This window comes from Cherax quadricarinatus, chromosome 71 (genome assembly GCF_038502225.1).
Source record: "Cherax quadricarinatus isolate ZL_2023a chromosome 71, ASM3850222v1, whole genome shotgun sequence".
Lineage (NCBI taxonomy): Eukaryota > Metazoa > Arthropoda > Malacostraca > Decapoda > Parastacidae > Cherax > Cherax quadricarinatus.
This window is the reverse complement of record NC_091362.1, coordinates 20,716,338-20,741,121: the sequence shown is the minus strand read 5'-3', so window position 1 is coordinate 20,741,121 and position 24,784 is coordinate 20,716,338. Positions and strand designations below refer to the sequence as shown.

At 36.9% G+C, this 24,784-nt stretch overlaps 2 protein-coding genes across 9 annotated transcripts in view; one reads left to right on the top strand and one right to left on the bottom strand.

Moving 5' to 3' along the window:
- LOC128700369 (ATP-dependent RNA helicase DDX24) overlaps nucleotides 1-24,784 on the bottom strand; it is a 180,549-nt gene that overhangs the window by 51,816 nt on the left and 103,949 nt on the right. The window lies entirely within an intron of this gene.
- ACC (acetyl-CoA carboxylase) overlaps nucleotides 1-24,784 on the top strand; it is a 72,714-nt gene that overhangs the window by 9,700 nt on the left and 38,230 nt on the right. For all 6 annotated transcript variants that reach the window (XM_070100111.1, XM_070100109.1, XM_070100108.1 and 3 more), the window contains exons 6-25: nucleotides 675-889; nucleotides 3,960-4,169; nucleotides 4,318-4,488; nucleotides 4,688-4,850; nucleotides 5,976-6,138; nucleotides 6,407-6,516; nucleotides 7,225-7,369; nucleotides 9,146-9,373; nucleotides 10,241-10,391; nucleotides 10,852-11,101; nucleotides 12,336-12,439; nucleotides 13,652-13,791; nucleotides 14,185-14,351; nucleotides 17,342-17,448; nucleotides 18,214-18,345; nucleotides 18,826-19,029; nucleotides 19,174-19,292; nucleotides 20,965-21,238; nucleotides 22,470-22,663; nucleotides 23,554-23,704. In XM_070100111.1, coding sequence (XP_069956212.1) covers nucleotides 675-889; nucleotides 3,960-4,169; nucleotides 4,318-4,488; nucleotides 4,688-4,850; nucleotides 5,976-6,138; nucleotides 6,407-6,516; nucleotides 7,225-7,369; nucleotides 9,146-9,373; nucleotides 10,241-10,391; nucleotides 10,852-11,101; nucleotides 12,336-12,439; nucleotides 13,652-13,791; nucleotides 14,185-14,351; nucleotides 17,342-17,448; nucleotides 18,214-18,345; nucleotides 18,826-19,029; nucleotides 19,174-19,292; nucleotides 20,965-21,238; nucleotides 22,470-22,663; nucleotides 23,554-23,704 — 3,398 coding nt within the window. The remainder of the gene's footprint in view (nucleotides 1-674; nucleotides 890-3,959; nucleotides 4,170-4,317; nucleotides 4,489-4,687; nucleotides 4,851-5,975; nucleotides 6,139-6,406; nucleotides 6,517-7,224; nucleotides 7,370-9,145; nucleotides 9,374-10,240; nucleotides 10,392-10,851; nucleotides 11,102-12,335; nucleotides 12,440-13,651; nucleotides 13,792-14,184; nucleotides 14,352-17,341; nucleotides 17,449-18,213; nucleotides 18,346-18,825; nucleotides 19,030-19,173; nucleotides 19,293-20,964; nucleotides 21,239-22,469; nucleotides 22,664-23,553; nucleotides 23,705-24,784) is intronic.

Below are 24,784 nucleotides of genomic sequence, written 5' to 3'. Positions count from 1 at the left end.
GCATGGCTTACGGAGGAGATTCTTTTCCACTTCCCAATGGAGAATGATAGAGTATAGTATGGAAAAACTCTTGTAAAGTAAAATCGCTCATAGTTCTTTATGCTAAAGAAGATATCCCTGGAGGCCTGGCATGGTACCATTTTGTGGGGTCAGTGACCACCAGAATGTCTACTGGTAATCTACAGGGGGATTCATGGTAAAATTTTTAATAGATGCTGTGAAGAATTATTTATTCAGTACGTATTTGACACTGTTAAAATAAGATTTGCTCGTATTTTTAACCCAGAGGGTTAGCCACCCAGGATAACCCAAGAAAGTTAGTGCATCATCGAGGACTGTTTGTCTCGTTTCCATTGGGGTTCTTTAGTCCAGTCTCTCAGGATGTGACTCAAACCAGTTGGCTAACACCCAGTTACCTACTTAGAGCTAGGTGAACAAGGACCAACTAGCTAGTTGATTTGGGATAGGACTTGTTTGTTTTGAAGACTGAATTGTGAAATGAAAATTTTAAATTAGACTATTGCTTTTTCTGTTAATCAATGGTAATGTGTGTATATTTTGAGTGAAGCAATTTTCCTTTATTTCATTTTGTTACAGATAGGAAGTATAGGCTAATGATATTTAGTTTTTAGAATATGTAACCTAATGTTTAACATAATTTTTTAATTTTTCAGGTCTAAAAGCTGAGTACAATGACAGTGACTCTGGCTCTAGATTGAAAATCCCACATGAGTTGTATAAGCAGGGGTGTGTTGAGACTGTGGAAGAAGCACTTACTGCTGCCAAGAAAATAGGATTTCCTGTCATGATTAAAGCCTCTGAGGGTGGGGGAGGAAAAGGTATCCGCAAAGCTGAGTCGGAAGATAACTTTCCAGCTCTCTTTCGACAGGTTGGTATGCTATTAATTTATTAGTAAACTTTTTTTTTTTTTTCAACAAGTCGGCCGTCTCCCACCGAGGCAGGGTGACCCAAAAAAGAAAGAAAATCCCCAAAAAGAAAATACTTTCATCATCATTCAACACTTTCACCACACTCACACATTATCACTGCTTTTGCAGAGGTGCTCAGAATACAACAGTTTAGAAGCATATACGTATGAAGATACACAACATATCCCTCCAAACTGCCAATATTAGTAAACATTCCACAATAATATAAACTATAGTTTAATTTTTTTAACATACTGGCTGTCAATTAGATAATTATATTGTGTGTACCTAAATACTGTAATATCAAACCAAGAACATTTCCATACATTAAAATACAATACTCTTACTGTATTTCAATATATAATTTAAGCTTCTTTTTAGCAAATGCACTGAATAACTATGGAACTGGTATATATTTATAGTTTTTTAATGTGATTCATGAGAAGGTTGCTGAATAGTTTTTATTTAACTTAATGGCTGTCTCCCGCCAGGCCACGGGACACCTGCTTTTTGTGTATTACTGCCATATACATGTATACTGGTATATAGTAGGACCCCCGTATCCATGGGGGATACATTCCAAGACCTACTGTGGATACCTGAAACCATGGATAGTAGCGCAACCCTTTACGTATATGTCATTTTTCGTTAACATGCATACCTATGATAAATCTTAATTGATAAATTATGCAAAATAAGTCTAGAATTAGCACTTTTTTACCGATGGGAAGCATTTTACACCTCATAAGCTTTGAAGAACTATCGGCATCACTACTGTTGCACTTTTGGGCCATTATTAAGGAAAATTAAAGGTCATTTTTGGGACATGGCAAACTGTGGATAACTCAAAACGAGGATACTGATAGTGTTCCCTTAATATAAGGATTAGGTGAGTAAAAATGTTACCGGGTGGTTTGATAGTAAACAGGCCAATCAACCTACTAATACTACATGTAGTCCATCAGACTCATCACTCCATTGCCTGGTTTACTTTATCCTACCATTTCTAAGGGCCAATGAATTTTTATGATTATTTTTGATTATTTTTGTTATTCATTCATCATTTTATACAAAACAGTTTATGTGATTCATTATTGGGTCATATACAGGAGCTTGGATTACTGTCTAGTATTATAAACGCTTCTCTAGGCTTAGGTTGAGGCCTATGAGCAGCGTAACATTTGGCTTCCAAGATGCTGGGTAAATTTTCTGGACTTTTTTTTTTTGTGGTTTTTTTTTTCTCTCAACAAGTCGGCCGTCTCCCACCGAGGCAGGGTGACCCAAAAAAGAAAGAAAATCCCCAAAAAGAAAATACTTTCATCATCATTCAACACTTTCACCACACTCACACATTATCACTGTTTTTGCAGAGGTGCTCAGAATACAACAGTTTAGAAGCATACACATACAAAGATACACAACATATCCCTCCAAACTCCCAATATCTCAAACCCCTCCTTTAAAGTGCAGGCATTGTACTTCCCATTTCCAGGACTCAAGTCCGACTGTATGAAAATAACCGGTTTCCCTGGAATCCCTTCACTAAATATTACCCTGCTCACACTCCAACAGATCGTCAGGTCCCAAGTACCATTCGTCTCCATTCACTTATATCTAAAATGCTCACGCACGCTTGCTGGAAGTGATTGTGGGAAAAAATAGCTTCTTTGATGCCGTAAAATATGGTATCTTCTTTTTGTGAGCAGTGGTCATGTGTTTTTGGTACAGTACCATGTTTAGACTTGGGTCCCATCCCCAAACTGTCTCATTTTATAGATGCAAATATACAAATATTCCAAAATCAGAAAAAATTGAAATCCGAAACGCTTCTGGTCCCAAGCATTTTGGATAAAGGATTCTCAACTGTATTCAGTTTTAGGTCAGTACTGATACAGTGGACCCCCGGTTAACGATATTTTTTCATTCCAGAAGTATGTTCAGGTGCCAGTACTGACCGAATTTGTTCCCATAAGGAATATTGTGAAGTAGATTAGTCCATTTCAGACCCCCAAACATACACGCACAAACGCACTTACATAAATACACTTACATAATTGGTCGCATTGGGAGGTGATCGTTAAGCGGGGGTCCACTGTACTTGGTTTTTGGCCAATACTGATACCATAAAAATTAACTGCTGCCCACCAATACTTAGGTATATTCCTATTAGAAAGTCTCCTGGTTTGTCTGGATCTTGTAATCTGGAGTACTCTGTATTTAGGGCTAGTTACTCGCTGAACAAAATATAACCATTTTCTTACACTCTCTGCACTTTGTGCACTTACTTCTTGGCTTGGTGTAACTTCCCTTTGGCTAAAATGTCACTTTAATAACATAAAATATCTTTGAGGGAGATCTTAATTGTGATGTTAGCACACTTTTGGAAAGATAGCAGTGGAATGAATGATGGTGAATGTGTTTTCTTTTTTAGGTGACCCTACCTTGTTGGGAGATGGCTGTTGAGGTAAAAAAATTAAATTGCACATTTACTTCAACTGATTATCATGGTCTATTCTTGTCATTGTTTATTGTGAATCTGACAATGGAGATAGTATCTACCATATCATTTCATAGTTCATTCTACTGTACCTATTTACTGCACTTATGGTGCTCTGGGTTTGATTCACAAGCAGGACAAGATGTATGGGCAAGTCTCCTTACACCTGTTGCTCATGTTCACTTTGTAGTAAAAATAGTTACATTGATGTTAGAATAATTAAACTTCTGGCTTGTTTATATATTTAACTTCCTTTTGTTGTCATTTATTTTTTACACTTTCAAGTCAGATAATCTATGATTGTCTCTCCTGCCTATTGATTACAGTTATTTCACAGTTGGGCAACACAGTTAAGTAACATATTTGTCTTGCAGTTATTAGATGGAGTGTCAGATCTCTGCTACACATTGTGTGGAATGATCTATATAGGTTTAGTACTTCACATAATTTCAGTAGTAATTATAATCTAGTATTTTTGTATAATTTGATCGAAACATTATTGATGTTCAGAATGTTATTTTGTTTTTCCTCAGGTGCAAGCAGAAGTTCCTGGGTCTCCCATTTTCATAATGAAGCTAGCTGAGTGTGCGCGTCATTTAGAGGTGCAAATTATTGCTGATGTGTATGGCAATGCTGTATCACTGTTTGGACGTGATTGTTCTGTGCAGCGGAGACATCAGAAAATTATTGAGGAAGCCCCTTGTGTCATTGCTAATCCTGAAGTTTTCCACAAAATGGAGCAGGTTATACCAAATTTAACTGATTGTATCATAACATTCTTGATGTTATTCTTTGAAAATATTAAATGACTACAGTGACTATCTTCTGTGCATACCTGTTTCCACACCAGTAATCATTAGCTCGATATATATAATTATATTATTCTTTCAGGCTGCGATCAAGCTAGCGAAATTAGTGGGTTATGTTAACGCTGGTACAGTTGAATACTTGTATGATAATGACGGAAACTTCTTTTTTTTGGAGTTGAACCCTCGTCTTCAAGTGGAGCATCCTTGCACAGAAATGATTACAGACATAAATTTACCAGCAGCACAACTGCAGGTGAGATAGAACTTTGCCTTTATTCTTTAATCTTGAAATGCTTCAGTAATTTTTCCTAGTCTTTTCTTGTTTCAGAATGAAAATGAGTTACATTTACTGGTTTAATATCTTAACATTTCTCTTTGTACTGTATTTTGAAATTAGAATTGTAAAAGTTACATGAAGTTTATTTTTTGAAATATTTGTCTCTACTCTGTAGGTTGCAATGGGTATCCCACTGCATCGAATTCGTTGTGTGCGAGTCCTCTTTGGGGAATCTCACTGGGGTGATAATGTGATAGATTTTGACAATTCCACGAGTAAGCCTGTGCCTAAAGGTCACTGCATTGCTGCCCGCATTACCAGCGAAAATCCCGATGAAGGTTTGTCACTTTTTGGTTCATGCCTTTTTGCACAAAAATAAAAAGTTTGTGTTTTGTGAATGGAGGGACTCTTGGATTAAAAAAGTGATTTAAGAAGAGAGTAAAAAAAAGTTAATAGATAATACTAGTCACCCTGCCTCGGTGGGAAACTGCTGGTGTTAAAAAAAGAAAATGATCACTGGATCTCTTCATTATATTGAACAGTCTTCATCGTGCTTGGCTCATTTCTCTTCCAGCTATTTTGTAGGGTAGCCTTGCCCCAGCAGTTTCCCTTTATTACTTAATTGAAAAGGTTAGTAAAGTTTTTTTTTTTTTTTAAACACTTTGGCTGTCTCCCACTGAGGCAGGGTGATCCCAGAAAAAGAAACACTTTCACCATCAGTCAACAATTTCACCGTCATTCACACATAATCACTGTCTTTGCAGAGGCTCCCAGATATGACAGTGTAGATGTCACTCCGAATAGCCAATATCCCAAACCCCTAATTTAAAGTGCAGGCATTGTACTTCCCAACAGAACTCGAGTCCGGCTAGCCGGTTTTCCTGAATCCCTTCACGAAACATTACCCTGCTCATACTCCAACAGCTTTTCAGGTCCCAAAAACCATTCGTCTCCATTCACTCCTATCTAACATGCTCACACATCCCTGCTGCATGTGCAAGCCCCTTTCATGCAAAACCTCTCTTACCCCATCCTTTCCTATGATGACTCCAACCCCTCCTCCCCTTCACTACAGATTTATATACCTTCCAAGTTGATCTGTTTGCTCCACCCTCTCTAAATGACCAAACCACCTTAACAACCTCTCTTCAGCCCTCTGAATAATTCTTTTAGTAATTCTACACTTCTTCATAATTTTCACACTACGAATTCTCTGCATAATATTTACACCACACATTGCCCTAAGACATGATGTCTCTTGTTTCTCTTAGTAAAATAAATTTGAAGTCAGTGTCCTGTCACCATTACTTGATTTACAACATAAAAACTTTGTGTGACTTCTCATTTTAGTAAATTTATTTTGGCATTTTCTAGATTAACACGAGCTATTACGATAATTTATTTACTTTTTTTCTGTGGTCACTTGGACATATGAAGGATTACCAGGTATTGCTTTTACTCAGGTTTCAAGCCCAGCTCAGGAACAGTGCAAGAATTAAATTTTCGATCCAGCAAAAATGTATGGGGATACTTCAGTGTGTCAGCTTCAGGAGGACTTCATGAGTATGCTGACTCTCAGTTTGGTCATTGCTTTTCTTGGGGAGAGAACAGAGAAGCAGCTAGAGAGTAAGTGAATGTATTAAAATACTTGACACATTATTTCCCTATCAGTCCTGTAATATTCCTTTCCAAATCCATATATTGTTCCTTTATCAGTCATGTCATATTCCTTTCCATATTCATATATGCAAGAAATATCTTCTTTATCAGTGTGGTTCACTTTTGTATTTGGGCTAGCAATTGATCCATATTTTTAACTAATTTTGTTTATCATTGCTAAAATATTTAAAGTTAAAATTGCTATGTGCAGCATCTAAAATTGTTCACTATACAGGAATCTGGTGATTGCTTTGAAGGAGCTCTCCATTCGAGGAGATTTTCGAACAACTGTAGAATATTTGATTACACTCCTTGAGACAGAAACATTCCAAGCAAATTCTATTGGTAAGTTTGACTTGAAAATGTAATAGTGTTTGACATTTTCCACTTGAGACTTCTCTTTAGGCACACTGCATCCATGCAGTGTTTAAAGTGGCATAAAATTTTAAAATGTTTGTTTCATGATTTGTTATATCACAGATTTGCTGTCACATTAGTGCAGTAGTTACCACTTGCTTGGACTGAGAAATGAGAAAGTTAAATTTCAGTAGCTTGCAAAGATATGTTTTACTATTTTTGTAATTACAACTATTCATCCTTTAGAACGTTACATTATGTAATGTTTTTTTGATCATTTACATTCCTTTAGATTCATTATATCTAGTTTCTTTTGGATTATAATGTAGTTTTTTTAATTAACCCATTTTGAGATGATGTAGCGATGTGGTATCTACTTTGCCAGGTAAGTATATGATGTAGCAAAATATTCCTTTTCAAGAAAGTATGTCTTGGAAGGGTTAGAAGGAGGGGGTAAAGGAAGTTTTGAATGCTGTTAGAGAGCATTAGATTGGATTGAGTGGCAATAAGTGATTTTGATGACTTGGTGTGCTGTTGGAGTGTGAACTAGGTAATGTTTATGAAGTCATTCAGGAAAGATGGCTAGCCATTTCTGATTTTTTTTTCTCGCTGTTCCCTGCAATTGTGTGCATGTTTTATATAATTTAGTTTGTGTGATCTTTTCCAATAAAATTAGCTTTTTTTGTACTTTATTAGACACAGGTTGGCTGGATCACTTAATAGCAGCGCAGGTGAAAGGGAAGAGACCAGAGACCTTGTTAGCAGTGATGTGTGCATCTGTTTTAATTGCTGATAATGCTATTCAGGATGCTTATAATAATTTCTACAACTCTTTAGAAAAGTAAGTGTACATTTTTTTCCTAATTTTTAACTATAGTCAAGGGCTGGAGGGAGGGTGTAAGGGAATTTTATGTGGTAGGAGCATGGTCATCCAGCACATATTTGTGTGTGTGTGTTTTTTAGATCATAGTGGAGATAAGTGGTTTTAGGGATTTTACTTGCTGTTTGAGTTAAGCGAGGTAACTTTTTAGTAAATGCTAGGGTGTTCGGGAGAGGGGTGGGATTAAATTATGGGGAATCAAATACAAAATGGGAATTGACACAGTTGCTTTTTGCTGATGATACTGTGCTTATGGGAGATTCTAAAGAAAAATTGCAAAGATTAGTGGATGAGTTTGGGAATGTGTGTAAAGGTAGAAAGTTGTAAGTGAACATAGAAAAGAGTAAGGTGATGAGGGTATCAAATGATTTAGATAAAGAAAAATTGGATATCAAATTGGGGAGGAGGAGTGTGGAAGAAGTGAATGTTTTCAGATACTTGGGAGTTGACGTGTCGGCGGATGGATTTATGAAGGATGAGGTTAATCATAGAATTGTTGAGGGAAAAAAGGCGAGGGGTGCGTTGAGGTATATGTGGAGTCAAAAAAGTTATCTATGGAGGCAAAGAAGGGAATGTATGAAAGTATAGTAGTACCAACACTCTTATATGGGTGTGAAACTTGGGTTGTGAATGCAGCAGCGAGGAGGCAGTTGGAGGCAGTGGAGATGTCATGTCTAAGGGCAATGTGTGGTGTAAATATTATGCAGAAAATTTGGAGTGTGGAAATTAGGAGAAGGTGCGGAGTTAATAAAAGTATTAGTCAGAGGGCTGAAGAGGGGTTGTTGAGGTGGTTTGGTCATTTAGAGAGAATGGATCAAAGTAGAATGGCATGGAGAGTGTATAAATCTGTAGGGGAAGGAAGGCGGGGTAGGGGTCGTCCTCGAAAAGGTTGGAAGGAAGGGGTAAGGGAGGGTTTGTGAGCGAGGGGCTTGGACTTCCAGCAGGCATGCATGAGCGTGTTCGATAGGAGTGAATGGAGACGAATGGTATTTGGGATCTGATGATCTGTTGGAGTGTGAGCAGGGTAATATTTAGTGAAGGGATTCAGGGAAACCGGTTATTTTTATATAGCCGGACTTGAATCCTGGAAATAGGAAGTACAATGCCTGCACTCTAATGGAGGGGTTTGGGATATTGACGGTTTGGAGGGATATGTTGTGTATCTTTATACGTTTATGCTTCTAAACTGTTGTGTTCTGAGCACCTCTGCTAAAACAGTGATTATGTGTGAGTGAGGTGAAAGTGTTGAATGATGATGAAAGTATTTTCTTTTTGGGGATTTTTTTTCTTTCTTTTTGGGTCACCCTGCCTCGGTGGGAGACGGCTGACTTGTTAGAAAAAAAAAAAAATCTTTTTAGTCCTGGAAGCAGGAGGTATAGTGCTTACACTCTGAAGAAGGGATGGGATGTATATTTCCAGAAGGTCATATAAGATTTAAAATGTCTGTGCTGGACAGATACCTAAAGTCAGTGCTGGATCAGCCGGGCTGTGGCTCGTATGTTGGACTGTGTGCGGCCAGCAGTAACAGCCTGGTTGATCAGGCCCTGATCCACCGGGAGGCCTAGTCATGGACTGGGCCACGGGGGCATTGATCCCCAGAATAACCTCCAGGTAGCCAGGTAACTTCTAGCAAGACAGCTGTTGAATGAATAATGATAAATGCTTTCATCTTTTGTCATTCTACCTTGGCAGGAGGTGGCTGATATTAAGTAATTAAAATTTTGTTGATTTTTTCAGAGGACAGATCCTTCCATTGAAATCGCTAAACAATGTGGTTGAGGTTGACCTCATAACAGATGGGATAAAGTATCATGTACAGGCCACCAAGTCAGGTCCTACTCAGTACTTTCTTGTGCTTAATGGCAATCACAAGTCTGTAGATTTTTTCCGCATGAGTGATGGTGGACTGCTTCTCTCAGTTGACAGTGTTAGTCATGTCACCTACCTCAAAGAAGAGGTGGACAAGTAAGTGATTTTTTAAATTTATTATTTGGACATCTCTTGTAAATATAGATTTTAGTTTGCTGCTAAATATTTTAAATCAGAATTGTAATTTAAAGATAAAACTGTCAAATGCTGTATAATGTGATTCTCTACTGACTACATATCACCCACTTGGTAGGCTTTAGCAAGCCAGAAACAGATCTGTTTGTGGCTTGATAAAGCCCACTGTGCAGGCAGAACATAGTCATCAAAGGATTATGTTATACTGCATTGTCTGTCCATTAGCTTAGGACTTTACAAAATTGCTGCATGCAAGTTTTATATAGGTAGTAGATTGGCAGACCGCAACCGCCCAGGGAGGTACTACCGTCCTGCCAAGTGAATGTAAAACGAAAGCCTGTAATTGTTTTACATGATGGTAGGATTGCTGGTGTCCATTTTTCTGTCTCATAAATATGCAAGGTTTCAGGTACGTCTTGCTACTTCTACTTACACTTAGGTCACACTACACATACATGTACAAGCATATATATATACACACATCCCTCTGGGTTTTCTTCTATTTTCTTTCTAGTTCTTATTCTTGTTTATTTCCTCTTATCTCCATGGGGAAGTGGAATAGAATTCTTCCTCCGTAGGCCATGCGTGTTGTAAGAGGCGACTAAAATGCCGGGAACAAGGGGTTAGTAACCTCTTTTCCTGTATATATTACTAAATGTAAAAGGAGAAACTTTCGTTTTTCCTTTTGGGCCACCCTGCCTTGGTGGGATACGGCCGGTGTGTTGAAAGTAAGAAGTTTTATATAGTATTATTTTTAATTTTATTTACTATTGTATTGTACTGTATATTTTTGTCAATAAATGATGATTTTTAAAATATTCTCAACAGATATTGCCTCACTATTGGCCATCAGACCTGTGTGTTTGAAAAGGAGAACGACCCAACAACCCTTCGCAGTTCAGCACCAGGGAAGCTCATCAATTACTTGCAAGAAGATGGAAGCCATGTGTTTGTAGGACAACCATATGCTGAAATTGAGGTATTTGAAAGATGTTTATACAGTAGGCTTAGTGGCCAAGGTCACAAATGGTTTTATACATGGTTTTTAAATGTATTATGTAGTTTTGTTTCACAGTACTTATTACAAGTACATGTTTGGAAATGGGAATGTAAAGAATTGTAGAAAGAATGGCTGTGTCATTCCATTAATCTGAATTATGACAGTAGTTCAATATCAAATGCCTAGTTTTGTGATTTTATTTTCTACATGGGTCATTTTCTACCAAGGTTAGAGTAACCCAGTGAAACTAAAACTCACCATCAATTGCTCAGTAGCTGTCTTGCCAGAAGTGGAAAGACATCACAATTCAGTTACCTCTCTGAACTGCAACACTCACATCCCTCCTTCAGAACACTGCTTCCTACCCCTAGAGCCCAATCATGGCTAACTTAGTTTCCATGGTATTAATTTTAATATATACCCAATATCTTTCCTTCAGAGCATGAAGATGGTCATGGCATTGACTGTGACGGAATCTGGATGTGTGTATCACCTGAAGCGTCCTGGAGCTGTGTTGAGTGCTGGAGACATTATTGCAAGAATGGATCTTGATGATGCTTCCATTGTTACAAAAGCTAAACTCTATACAGGAGGATTTCCATCAAGCACAACACCTTTACCAAGGGAAGATGAGAAACTTAATCACATATACCAAACACGAAGAGCGATTCTGGATAATGTTCTGAATGGTAATGCTTTTTATGTTTTTTGTAAATTTGTAACATTAATACAATAGTTACTTTTTCATTAATGTGTCATGCAGGTGCAGCACTCATGTTAATAACATTAATAGAAGACAGAATAAAGCTCAAGCAGCAGTTGATCTACTAATTAACCATATAAAAATGTTGAATTATTAGAAATGTGACAATTATCCTGGAGTTTTCCTTTGCATCTTTAATATACAAAGGTCAGATAGGAAGGTTTGAAACATTCAGGGCTCAAACCTCATTTTTCAAAATAATACTAGTTGTTGTATATGTTTAACATAGTGGCCAGAAACTTGAAATTCAAACTTCCCCAAGGCTATGGCATAAAATTTTTAAGCAATTTTGTAGTCACAAAAAATATTATTTACAACCTAAATCCAACTGTTTAAGTTTTTTTTTTTTTTAAACTTGCCTGAAGCCCATTTTTTTTTATATAATTGAGGCTATTCAACATAGCCCTTCACTTTAGGGATGTTCTGCTTATCCCTTAAAGAATCCAAACGTATATGTACGTTCTCTCGCGTAGCGCCCCAAACATACATATACGTTTCATTTGTCATTCATTCAACATTGGCACGATAGGCCTGAGTCGCTTAGACATGAGAGAATGGGTGTGCACACTCAGTGTGTGCCGTATGAAAAAAATTGGGGATGCCTAGGTACCACATGCTCTTTTTTCCTATAAAAAAAACGATTTTTTTTCTCAAAATATTCAGGGTGCTGTGCACGTGAACGTACATATACGTTTGGACCATTTAAGGGTTAATTGTATCTTATTTCTTAATGACCTTACATTAGCATTTTATTTGTGAATATAATATTCGACTAATGACTAATGTGTTGGCATTCCTATATTTCTCTGCTAAAAATTATTGTCATTAGTTAATCTATTGAATAACAGTTGGCTAGCTCTTCAGGGGATGTTTCAGAAATAAAATATAAGTGGAATATTTGTCTCTGTCTGTGGAGACCAATATCCAAGTTATTTGTTTAATCCTGCTGCTGTATGGGGAGTCGCAGTAAAAAATGCTTCGAGTTGCAGTAAAAAATGCTTCCTGAAGAAATATTGTGGCTAAAACAAATGTTTTTTATTGCATGCATTCTTTTTCCTTTTTAATCCGTTGTGATATAAAGCCGGGTTTATGCAGAATTGGGGATACTTTGCTTGGTCACAATAGCTACCAAAATATATATTTTTCACTTGTCTTTTCAGGATACTGCCTTCCAGATGACTACTTTACCCCTATGGTGAAAGATACTGTTCAAAAACTAATGAGTGTGTTGAGAGACCCAAATCTTCCTCTTCTTGAACTACAGGTATTATTTTATTGTATACCAGAATCTGTGTGCTCATTATACACTTATGATTTCAGTTTGTTTAAGTTTAGTTTGCTGTGTTTCCTTAAGAGTAAAATTTGGTTATGTAGGTAGGGTTCGTAAGGAAACAGGACATGTGTTTCCTGATGCGGATTTTAGTCAGATGATGACCCACTGTTGGAGCTTCTGGTCATTTGACCGAGACCTTCTGCTGGCTTACAAGTCCACCCCTTTAAAAATTATTGTCATATTTATAACCACTTAATGATTAAAATTGAAAGTAAAATTGACTGCAGCTTGAATAAGGTTAGCTACATTATAGAATGAATTCAGATTTAAGAGGAAAACATTTACAGTATGCTGTTATTCTTCTTGTACCTATATTTCCATTAACACACAAACATCAAGAATAAAAGATAAATCCACAAATCATAATATTCCCAGTTTTATGTTGAGAAAGCAGGCATTGTATGTTGCACCTCCAACACTCGAGTTCAGCTTACTGGTTTCACTGAATCCTTTCATGGATATTATAATTCTCACGCACTAAAACATGTCTGTCTGACTCAAGAAATCGTAATGACATGATTGCAAACAAACCACAGTATGGGCGAGGATTGAACTTGCAGTGAGTGAGTTGTAAAACTCCAGACCGGTGTGTTAGCCTTCACCATTCCTTGTGTTGAATAATTCTCATAGTTTTAGTTCTTTGCATAACTATAATAATAATTCACAATCTCTGATCTGCTATATTTGCTTGATGGATTTTCATGCCTTACTCATGTTTGAGTAAGTGAGATGTTGGATTGGGTAAGATAGGAGATTGAATGGGATGAATAGAGATTCTCAAATCATGGAAATTTTATTGATAATTTGTAAAGTAATTACATTGTACTAATACTACGCTCAGTTCTCTCCACTGCACATTTTCCACTACTATAATCACCACACTCAGTTCACCACCATGCTTAATCCACTATTGCCACACTCAGTCCACCACCATGCTTAATCCACTACCACCACACTCGATCCACCATTACCATGCACACTTTTTAAATTCTTTTTGAATTTGCTAGCCATGGCAGGAAAACATCTTGGTTGTGAATATACACTATATATTAGAAATAATGTTGCTTATATGCCTGTTAATATACTGACAGCATTGTTGACTCTCGTTGTGACTATTACATTGCTTTTATTATATTTTTGCAGGAAGTCATATCATCTGTGAGTGGAAGAATACCTCAAGCTGTGGAGAAAAAGATTCGCAAGTACATGATGATATATGGCAGTAATGTGACCTCTATGCTAGCACAGTTTCCTTCCCAAGAAATTGCAAGTGCTGTTGACAGGTCTGTAATCATTATTATTTTCTTATAATTAATTTTTACTTTCATGTTTCCTTTTGGGCCACCCCGCCTTGGTGGGATGCGGCTGGTGCGTTGAAAGAAAGAAGAATTAATTTTAAAGAATGGGAGTAAGGTTAATAACATACATTACCTAAAGGTAAAGACGATACATAGCTGCTTCTGTTCACTAGTTGGTTAGCTTGAGATCGTTTTCCTGGCCAGTGCCTGTCAGATCAGCCAGTGTTGAAGAATGAGACTTGGTAGGCAGGCTGTTTGCAGCCTGAAAACCATCACTGTATGGCTGATCAGGTATTCATTAAGTCTGATTATGAATAAAATTCCTGTACCTTTTAATTAAGTGAAGTTGTTTAAAAGAATGCTATCATTTTCCTACAGTCATGCTGCATCCTTACTGAAGAAAGACCGTGATGTGTTCTTTGTAACCACTCAAGGATTAGTTCAACTTTGTCAACGGTACAAAAAAGGCAGCCGTGGTCGTATGACACAGGTTGTTCAAGAACTTCTAAAATATTATCTTCAAGTTGAAACACAATTTCAGCATGGTATGTAATTTTTCCCTGTTAACATTATTTTGAGACCCATTGGAGAAGTGTGTGAATTCAACAGTTTCTCCATCCATTAACTTTAAGAAATTTCCCATGCATTTTCCCATTCAGGATAATGCATCTAGAGGTAATCTGCTGATTTTGCAGAAAATTTCATACCTTCAACCAATTTTACAGACAATTTTCCTCCTTAGATTCATTTAATAGAAAATTTTGTTCTTATATCAACATTATTATATACTGTACATACCCTGCCTCGGTGGGAGACGGCCAACTTGTTGAAAAAAAAAAAAATAATATAGCCCTAGGTAGTAGGTTGGTAGACAGCAACTGCCCAGGGAGGTACTACTGTCCTGCCAAGTGAGTGTAAAATGAAAGCCTGTAATTGTTTTACATGATGGTAGAATTGCTGGTGTCCTTTTTGTGTCTCATAAACATGCAAGATTTCAAGTACGTCTTGCTACTTCTACTTACACTTAAGTCACACTACACATACATGTACAAGCATATATATACACACACACCCCTCTGGGTTTTCTGCTATTTTCTTTCTAGTTCTTGTTCTTGTTTCTTTCATCTTATCTCCATGGGGAAGTGGAACAGAATTCTTCCTCTGGGAGCAAGGGGCTAGTAATCCCTTCTCCTGTATAAATTACTAAATTTAAAAAGAGAAACTTTTGTTTTTCTTTTTGGGCCACCTTCCCTCAGTGGGATACGGCCAGTGTTGTTGAAAGAAGAAAGAAAGACTAACATAGCAATACATGCAATACGTGCATGAGTGTGTTTGATAGGAGTGAATGGAGACGAATGGTATTTGGGACCTGACGATCTGTTGGAGTGTGAGCAGAGTAATATTTAGTGAAGGGATTCAGGGAAACCGGTTATTTTTATATAGCCGGACTTGAGTCCTGGAAATGGGAAGTACAATGCCTGCACTCTAAAGGAGGGGTTTTGGGATATTAGCAGTTTGGAGGGATATGTTGTGTATCTTTATACATATATGCTTCTAAACTGTTGTGTTCTGAGCACCTCTGCAAAAACAGTGATTATGTGTGAGTGAAGTGAAAGTGTTGAATGATGATGAAAGTATTTTCTTTTTTGGGGATTTTCTTTCTTTTTTGGGTCACCCTGCCTCGGTGGGAGACGGCCGACTTGTTGAAAAAAAAAAAAATGTATTGTACAGTTTGCCTTACATTTGGGTACACCTCGATTGTAGGAGTTGACCATTTTGTATAGGGTGTGCTTATGTTTGTTTACTGAGCCCAGTTGGATGACTGCATTTCTTGTCTTGATGTTGGAGAATCTTCATTAGTTGTTTGTGTATTAACCACTTAGTGCAAAGCAAGCATTTATTATAAATTACTTTTTTTTAAGTAAAGCTATATCAAGTTATGACTTGATAAAGCTCTACTTAGAGCTAGACATCTATAAATAGTTTTTCTATCTTATTTACTAGCAAGACCTGCCATTCTACAGTTGATGTTAGTCCTGGAGTGGCAAAGTATTTGATAAGTCTCTGCATTGCTACCCTGTATTGATTTATAGAGCTAATGATTTTTTTTTAACACACTGGCTGTATCCCACCAAGGCAGGGTGACCTAAAAAGAAAAACTTTCGTTTTTCATTTTAAATTTAGTAATAGCTTATGATGTGTTAGCGCTATTTGTTTTTGTCCCCATTTCATCTTAAGGCATCTATCTCTGTTAGGATCTGATTTAACCCTTTCAGGGTCCACGCACCAGTGGAGTCACGCTCCAGTGTCCAAGAATTTTCAAAAAAAAAATTTGTTATTTTTTCTTATGAAATCGTAGAGAATCTTTTTGTGAAGGTAATAAAACAAAAAGTACGAAATTTGGTGGAAAATTGACGAAATTATGCTCTTGCGAATTTTGATGTGTCAGCGATATTTACGAATCGGCGATTTTGCCGACTTTGACTCCCATTTTAGGCCAATTACATTATTCCAATCAACCAAATTCTTAGCTATTTCACTAGTATTACTTTTATTCTATCGATTGAGCACAAGAAATCGCCAAGTCAACTGTTTCAACTACAAAATAAAGTGATCGGAAATTGTTAATTTGGCCAATTTAACACAAAGTTCAAAATATTCCAATTTCAAAATAGGGTCCAGAATAAACAATGTAGGCATTCCTGGCACTAAACTAACATTTCCTCTGTTCATTAGTTATGTTTTGAGGCTTTACAAATAAATTCCATTTTGATTCACATAATGAATTTTTATTCACACCAAAAAATAGAAGATTTACTGTTATGCAATACTGTAATAATTGTATAAATATCATCACCATATTTGTGAATGTATATTAGACCCACCAGCTGACGTGTATTAGACGTGTGAGGTCGTTTGTTTACTCTTGAATATCGGCAAAAATTTAACATTTCCGCTACTTTGAGCTCAGTTTCGAGCCATTTCCAGTGCTAAAACCAATCAAAATCATCTCTATTTCTGTAATATGTCTTCCATTCTATCAAATGAGACCAAGAAATCGCAAATACAACTATAAAAAACATACGAAAAAACACTGCAAAGTTGCTGTTTTAATCGAAAAATCATGATTTCAGTTTTTTTCTCTCATTATACACAGTGTGCTGCAGGATCTGTTTTATGTGGTGCACACATACCACATAGATGTATTCTCTCATATCTAGGCCCAAATGTACCACTCACAGTTTATCAGAGTGAGCTGAGCTCATGGCGTAGATCTACGGTTTGGACACTCACCGTAAAGCCGTAGATCTACGGGACGGACACTGAAAGGGTTAATTAAAATACTTATAATCTTGTAATAGGCATGCCTGGCACTTTATTATTGGAGCTTGAGTCAACCTCCTGGATAAACTTCTTCATAATCTTACCTGCTTAGTTGCACAAAGCTCTTAAGTTTCCATTCTACCAAATGCTTGTTGTTCATTATAATACAGTGGTAAGTGTTATATATAGTAAAGATACCTTACTTTTCCAGGGTCATATGACAAATGCGTCCATGCTTTGAGAGAAAAATACAAGGAAGACATTAGTAGTGTGCTGGCTGTACTTCTGTCACACTCACAAGTTGCTAAGAAAAATAAGGTTAGTATCCAAGATGAATAATCTTTCCTTTTTCACATTAAATGTATCTTATGAAACTGATGAAGACAGTCAGTTCTTATTCTGAGAGAGCAGTCTTTTATTTTTGTGCTAAACCCACAAGTCATACACTGTACTCACTGTACTGTGTGGGTTTTAATTTGAGGAAGAGGAGGGTTAGATATATGAAGTCTTAGCAGCTTTCTTGAAGAAATTTTTCCATTAATGGGCAGTTGGTAAGCTGTTTCATACTTTTTCTTTTATTTTGATTTATTGAGTTGTACTATTACAACATTACTTCCTGATTAGAATTACTGTTTATGGTCAATAATAATAATAAAAATAATAATCATAATAATAATAATATCTTTATTTCTTCAAGATGTACAAGATATACAGGCCTAGCTAATATCAATGACATACTACTGTATAGAAAGCTGCTTGTTATGTGGAGCATTTCAGGCAAATTAGATCAGTTTTGTCCCAGGATGCAACCCACACTAGTCGACTAACACCCAGGTACCCATTTTATATTGATGGGTGAACAGAGACAGCAGGTATCTTATGGAAACACATCCTAATGTTTTCCAGCCATGCCGGAGATTCAAACTCCAGACCTCAGTGTGTGAGCTGAATGTGCTAGCGATCGAACTACGGGAGTTTATAAGAATGTTTAAAAGGGTTGTGTTAGTACATCAAAAGTGTACTGTTTACTTTTGTTACCACTGTTCTAATTCTTACATTTTTATTAATTCATATGTTTTCTAGATGGTGATTCTTCTTATAGAACATCTGTGTGGTCATGAGCCAGGCTTGACAGATGACCTCTCTCTGATCCTGGAACAACTTACTAAGCTCAACAGCACTGAACATTCTCGTGTAGCATTACGTGCACGCCAGGTAGGCAAAATATCATTCATTGTTAGAATGATCACATTTGTTTGTGTTTTAATTTTTTTTATTTTTCTTACTTAAAATATCATGTGAAGACATTGAAACTCCTTTGACTCTGGAATTAATGGCAGTAATTTTTCATACTGTACTGGGAAGCTAGGACAGCTTATTTGTTTGGTAGGCGGCTTTAGCAAGGTTGACAAAAATATTTTGTTTTGGAAGTTCAGGTTGCTTAAGGAATGTTGATTCCAATTTTTTCTCGTTTTGCATTTACTAATTGATAAATTTCAGTTGCACAAACTAGTAAATTATTATTGCTGATATGACTCTTTTAATCTACCATGTTGCGCTGATTAATGTATTGCTAGATAGGTATAATTAATTGCAGACTTGGTGCTTTTGTACACATTATTTTTATATTTTTTGACTTAGGCATCATATCTTTTCCCTGTATTAAAAAACTGACAAGGCTTTCCTTGCTGATAGGTACTGATAGCTGCTCATCAGCCAGCTTATGAACTGCGCTACAACCAGATGGAGTCCATCTTCCTCCCAGCAATTGATATGTATGGCCACTCCTTCCATCCTGAGAATCTGCAGAAGTTAATCCTTTCGGAAACTTCCATTTTCGATGTGTTACACGCTTTCTTCTACCACACTAATATGGCTGTGAGGATGGCTAGCTTAGAGGTAAGGGCAGTTTATTGCCTAGTTTGGCACAAGTTTTGTTAACCTTGCATTTTCTTCATAATTAGAAAGTACTTATGTACTGTATATTTTAAGCTGAGTTTTCTAAATGTCACATTGTTTTAATTATTAATTTCTTATCTCCAGGTTTATGTCCGCCGTGCATACATCAGCTATGACTTGACTTGTCTGTGCCATAAAGAATTACATGGTGGAGTCTGTGTAGTGTTTTTCAAATTTTTACTTCCATCCTCACATCCCAATCGGTAAGCTCAAGTGTAAAAAATAAGTCTGAGGATAAAATGTGACTGTTGTTGATCATTATGAAGCTGTGTGCAAGAGAGCAAAAAAGAGGAAGAAAGCCTCTAGTGATTGTCAATATTTTTTTCTTCTAAGCTTTCACTTTTATAGAATGTCTGGGCTGATCGGCTTCAAATTTCCAGTCCTGGTGTGTTGTATCTGGAAAAGGGTTCATGTTATTGGGATGTACAGGTGTCGTTTTTGCCATTTTATACACCCAGAAGTTATTTTGGTTTCTGTGTTATAACATTAAGGCACTTCTGATTGGCTTCAAACTTTCAGTGCAGGTGCATCCTAGGTAGGAAAATATTTGGATTTGGATTGAAATTTGTAGATGCTAATTCTTTAATTTTAATAATAAAATTTTGTGGCTTTATTTTCTGGGAGGTAATTTAAAAAAGCATCTTATGAACAGCTTCAAGCTTTAAGCTGAATCACCTAATGAAAAGGAAGATCCATTATAAATTAATAAGATGTGTATGCTCAATTGATAATTTTCTGACAGTCAGTAAAATCAGGATGTGCAGTTACTGGAGAATGACTTTTCTGATTGACTTAAAACTTCTGGCAATGGTGGGATTTGCATAAAGGAAGGTTTATGTTGATTTTGGCCTGTGTAAGTTTAATTTGTAAATAGCTGATTTTAATGTGCAATAGCTAGAAAATCTTTTGTTCTCATCAGCTTCAAATCTTAGTTAAATGCTGTTATATGCTAGAAGCTTATGTAGTGTAAGTCCAGAGTTATTCTGCAGCTTTGTTCATCATTTGAGGCCTCACTTAGATTGAATGGCTCTAGTATCCATACTGCAAAATGGATATAATAACCATTCTGAGTGGCTTTAGAATCCATACTACAGAATGGATATAAATGTGTTGGAGAACGTGGAGAAGGATGAGAAAATTGATCCACCGTATGAGGAATGTTACGTACAAAGGTGAATTGAGAATCCTGAATCTACGTGTTCTTGAAAGATGCTGAGAGTAGATATGACAGAAGTATTCATGCAGAAGACAGGTTTAAATAAAGAAATGGAACAGAATTTTTCCTCTGTAAGCCATGCGTGTTGTAAGAGGCGACTAAAATGCCGGGAGCAAGGGGCTAGTAACCCCTTCTCCTGTATATATTACTAAATTTGAAAGGAGAAACTTTCGTTTTTCCTTTTGGGCCACCCTGCCTCGGTGGGATACGGCCGGTGTGTTGAAAGAAAGAAAGATTTATAAATACTGTATTTGCTCTTTGGGGGGACATCTGAACTGTTGTATCTATCCACCTCTGGCAAGACAATGATAATGTGAATGATGGTGGAAGTGTTTCTTTTTCGAGTCACCCTTCCTCGGTGGGAAACACCCAGTGTGTTAAAAAAATTAAAAAAATATGGACAAATTTGATTTAATGTAAAGTCTGTTAAATCCAAAATTAATTAAGCCAGCAGGCAGTAAGACTAATGAACAATTCTGGATTTAACGAAGTTTGTCCATTGCATCAGAATGTTGCCCAGCCACAGATTTTGTCTATTAAATCTGAAATCCATTAAATTAGTGTGTTAAATTGAGGTTTTGCAGTACTGTAATACTTATAAATATAGATTTTTTTTACAATGCATTTGTGGAAATTACATTTTCCCCTACACTTTCCAGAATTCCTCACAATAAGATGTGGAGCACATTGGAATATACTGACCCACACCATACTCCAATTGATTCTCCAGCTAACTTGGAGAACTGCCAGCGCATGGGTATTATGGCTACCTTCAAGAACTTTGAAGACTTTGAGATATACTTTAGTGATCTGATGAATTTCTTTCAACCTTGTGATTTTGGAGGGCTAGAGGGAGAGATGAGCCCACAAGAAATGCATAGTGGATCCATTAGGCTTGGATCTTCTTTTAAGGATTTCATGTGCGATTCGAAGGTATGTTTCAGAAAACTGTTCCGTATAAAATCGTTGTTGATAATATGAAAATATTGGTAGTGTTACCGACAGTATGTTGGGTGAAAGGACGTAAGTGACATTTTATTGTGGCAACATTTCACTCTCCAGGAGCATAACAGCTTGACAAAGCTCCTGGAGAGCAAAACGTTGCAACAATAAAATGCCGCATTAGTTGTACTTGTGTTCTTTTACCTAATGGTTGTTGATAGGCTTCTATGGCGGTTAGCATTACTGCATTCATGTCACCCTTTTAGTAGCTTGTTTATAATATAATTAATAATAATAGTAACAATAACTCTCCATGGGGAAGTGGAACAGAATTCTTCCTCTGTAAGCCATGCATGTCGTAAGAGGCGACTAAAATGCCAGGAGCAAGGGGCTAGTAACCCTTTCTCCTGTATACATTACTAGAGTTAAAAAGAGAAACTTTCATTTTTCTTTTTGGGCCACCCTGCCTTGGTGGGATATGGGCTGGTTTGTTGGAAAAAAAAAAGATAAAAATGAAAAGACACAATACTGTGACTGGAACAATACACAAATAACCACACACATAGAAGAAAGAAACTTATGACTACATTTCAGTCTGACTTGGACCATTAACTAGTCATGAACTAATAACTAGTTTATGGTGTAAGTCAGACCAAAACGTCATCAGTCATCATAAGTTGCGGGTTATTTGTATATAGTTCTTGTTTGGTTTTCTATATATGTCATAATGTACAGAATAGGTTTTGGTGTTTTTTTGTGAGGCACTAGTTAATTTGTCTGTAACATACATCCTGATCTCAAGCACAACATTTATATTGCTTCCAACCTTCTTGCTGCAGCATTTTGGACCCTGCCTTACAATCATACAGAAGCACTGGAACTATTAGACTCTCATACATCCCTTGCATTGTATTTATTGACAGACTTTTTCCACAGATTCTTCAATACTACTGCCATTTTCATTACTCCATTTATTCTATGATTTACCTTATCCTTTATAATCAACCTGTTAATAAACATCCAGGCCCAGTACAAGCAGTTTATACATTCACTTTTCCCATATGTCTTTCATTCCCTCTGCTTCTTTTAATAGGGTTTTAGAATTTAAATCAAGATTACAAAGAAAAGGGGAACATTGTGAAAATGATATTGGCAATACTAAATTTAAATAACATGCTCAGGTTTGTTATATTATTTCTCTAATTCATTATTGTAATTTTAGGAGACTAAGGACCCCATACACATCATGAATATTGGTATACGCATGGAAGAAGAAGAGAAAGATGACTCCGTGCTAAGTGAACAGTTTGCAGTTTTCTGCGCTAGTAAGAAGAAAGAATTCCATGAAGCAGGTATTCGGCGCATTACAATGGTTGTGTTTTACAAGCAGCAGTTTCCAAGATACTTCACTTACAGGTGGGCATTTTTTTTTTTAACATTGGCTCTCCCTTTACCAAGGCAAGGTGACCTGAAGAGAGAAAGTTAAGCATTTATCATCATTCATTCAGTAACTGTCATGCTGGATGTATGCGGACACTACAGTTCAATAACCCTCTGAACTGTAACATCTCTACCCATCTTTTTTTATTTTTTATGGTTGTGCTTCTGAGATGCTTATTTATTTCCATGCCTAAATCACTGAATTGTGTTTAATTTTTTTTTTTTTTTTTCAACAAGTCGGCCGTCTCCCACCGAGGCAGGGTGACCCAAAAAAGAAAGAAAATTCCCAGAAAGAAAATACTTTCATCATCATTCAACACTTTCACCACACTCACACATTATCACTGTTTTTGCAGAGGTGCTCAGAATACAACAGTTTAGAAGCATATACATATAAAGATACACAACATATCCCTCCAAACTGCCAATATCCCAAACCCCTCCTTTAAAGTGCAGGCATTGTACTTCCCATTTCCAGGACTCAAGTCCGACTATATGAAAATAACCGGTTTCCCTGAATCCCTTCACTAAATATTACCCTGCTCACACTCCAACAGATCGTCAGGTCCCAAGTATCATTCGTCTCCATTCACTCCTATCTAACACGCTCATGCACGCTTGCTGGAAGTCCAAGCCCCTCGCCCACAAAACCTCCTTTACCCCCTCTTTCCATTTGCATTGAAAAAATACAATTTTTTATCTTTTCCGCCTTTCTTTATTCTTTTTTTTTCAGCTCACTGGCCATCTCCCACTGAGGCAGGGTGACCTAAAGAGAAAAGCAAATGTTTTCCTTTTTACTTGTAGTAATTTTATCTAATTTTATAAGGGCTTATTTTTTCAAGATATTATACTGTGTGTCTATATAGGTCAAGGGACGAATTCCAGGAGGATCGAATCTACCGTCATTTAGAGCCTGCACTTGCTTTCCAACTGGAAATCAACCGGTTGCGGACTTACGACCTGGAAGCCCTTCCAACTTCAAACCGCAAGATGCATTTGTATCTAGCCAAAGCCAAGGTATGTTATGCTTTATCTACAATTAAAATTATGTATTGGAGAATTATATGACACACCCGTGTCAAAGCCAGTAAATCTTTCTGTAAATTTCTCCTTTTTTTTATCATTAAATATGTATGTTGATATTCTTTTTAGTAATCTTTACAGGAAAAGGGGTTATTAGCCCATTGGGGTAGGGGTCGTCCTCGAAAGGGTTGGAAAGAGGGGGTAAAGGAGGTTTTGTGGGCGAGGGGCTTGGACTTCCAGCAAGCGTGCATGAGCGTGTTAGATAGGAGTGAATGGAGACGAATGATACTTGGGACCTGATGATCTGTTGGAGTGTGAGCAGGGTAATATTTAGTGAAGGGATTCAGGGAAACCGGTTATTTTCTTATAGTCGGACTTGAGTCCTGGAAATGGGAAGTACAATGCCTGCACTTTAAAGGAGGGGTTTGGGATATTGGCAGTTTGGAGGGATATGTTGTGTATCTTTATACGTATATGCTTCTAAACTGTTGTATTCTGAGCACCTCTGCAAAAGCAGTGATAATGTGTGAGTGTGGTGAAAGTGTTGAATGATGATGAAAGTATTTTCTATTTGGGGATTTTCTTTCTTTTTTGGGTCACCCTGCCTCGGTGGGAGACGACCAACTTGTTGAAAAAAAAAAAATGTATGTTGATACTTTAGATGTTATGTTGGGATTGCAGATTGTGTGCATTATCTAAAACCTTCTTTGGGTCACCCTACTATGGTGGGAGCCAGCCAGTGCATTAAAAAATATCCAAGGTTAATTAAATTTTTATAATTTGTTTCTATAAAAAAAGAAAATTGTCAGAAATTGTCAGGTGAGTGATGCACTTAGGAGTCTGTGGAGACAAAGAAATTTGTCCATGGAAGCAAAGAGGGAATGTATGAGAGTATAGTTATACCAACACTCTTGTATGGGTGTGAAACATGGGTGGTGAATATTGCAACAAGGAGAAGGCTGGAGGCACTCTAGATGTCATGTCTGAGGGCAATGTGTGGTGTGAATATAATGCAGAGAATTCGTAGTTTGGAAATTAGGAGGAGGTGCGAGATTACCAAAACTATTATCCAGA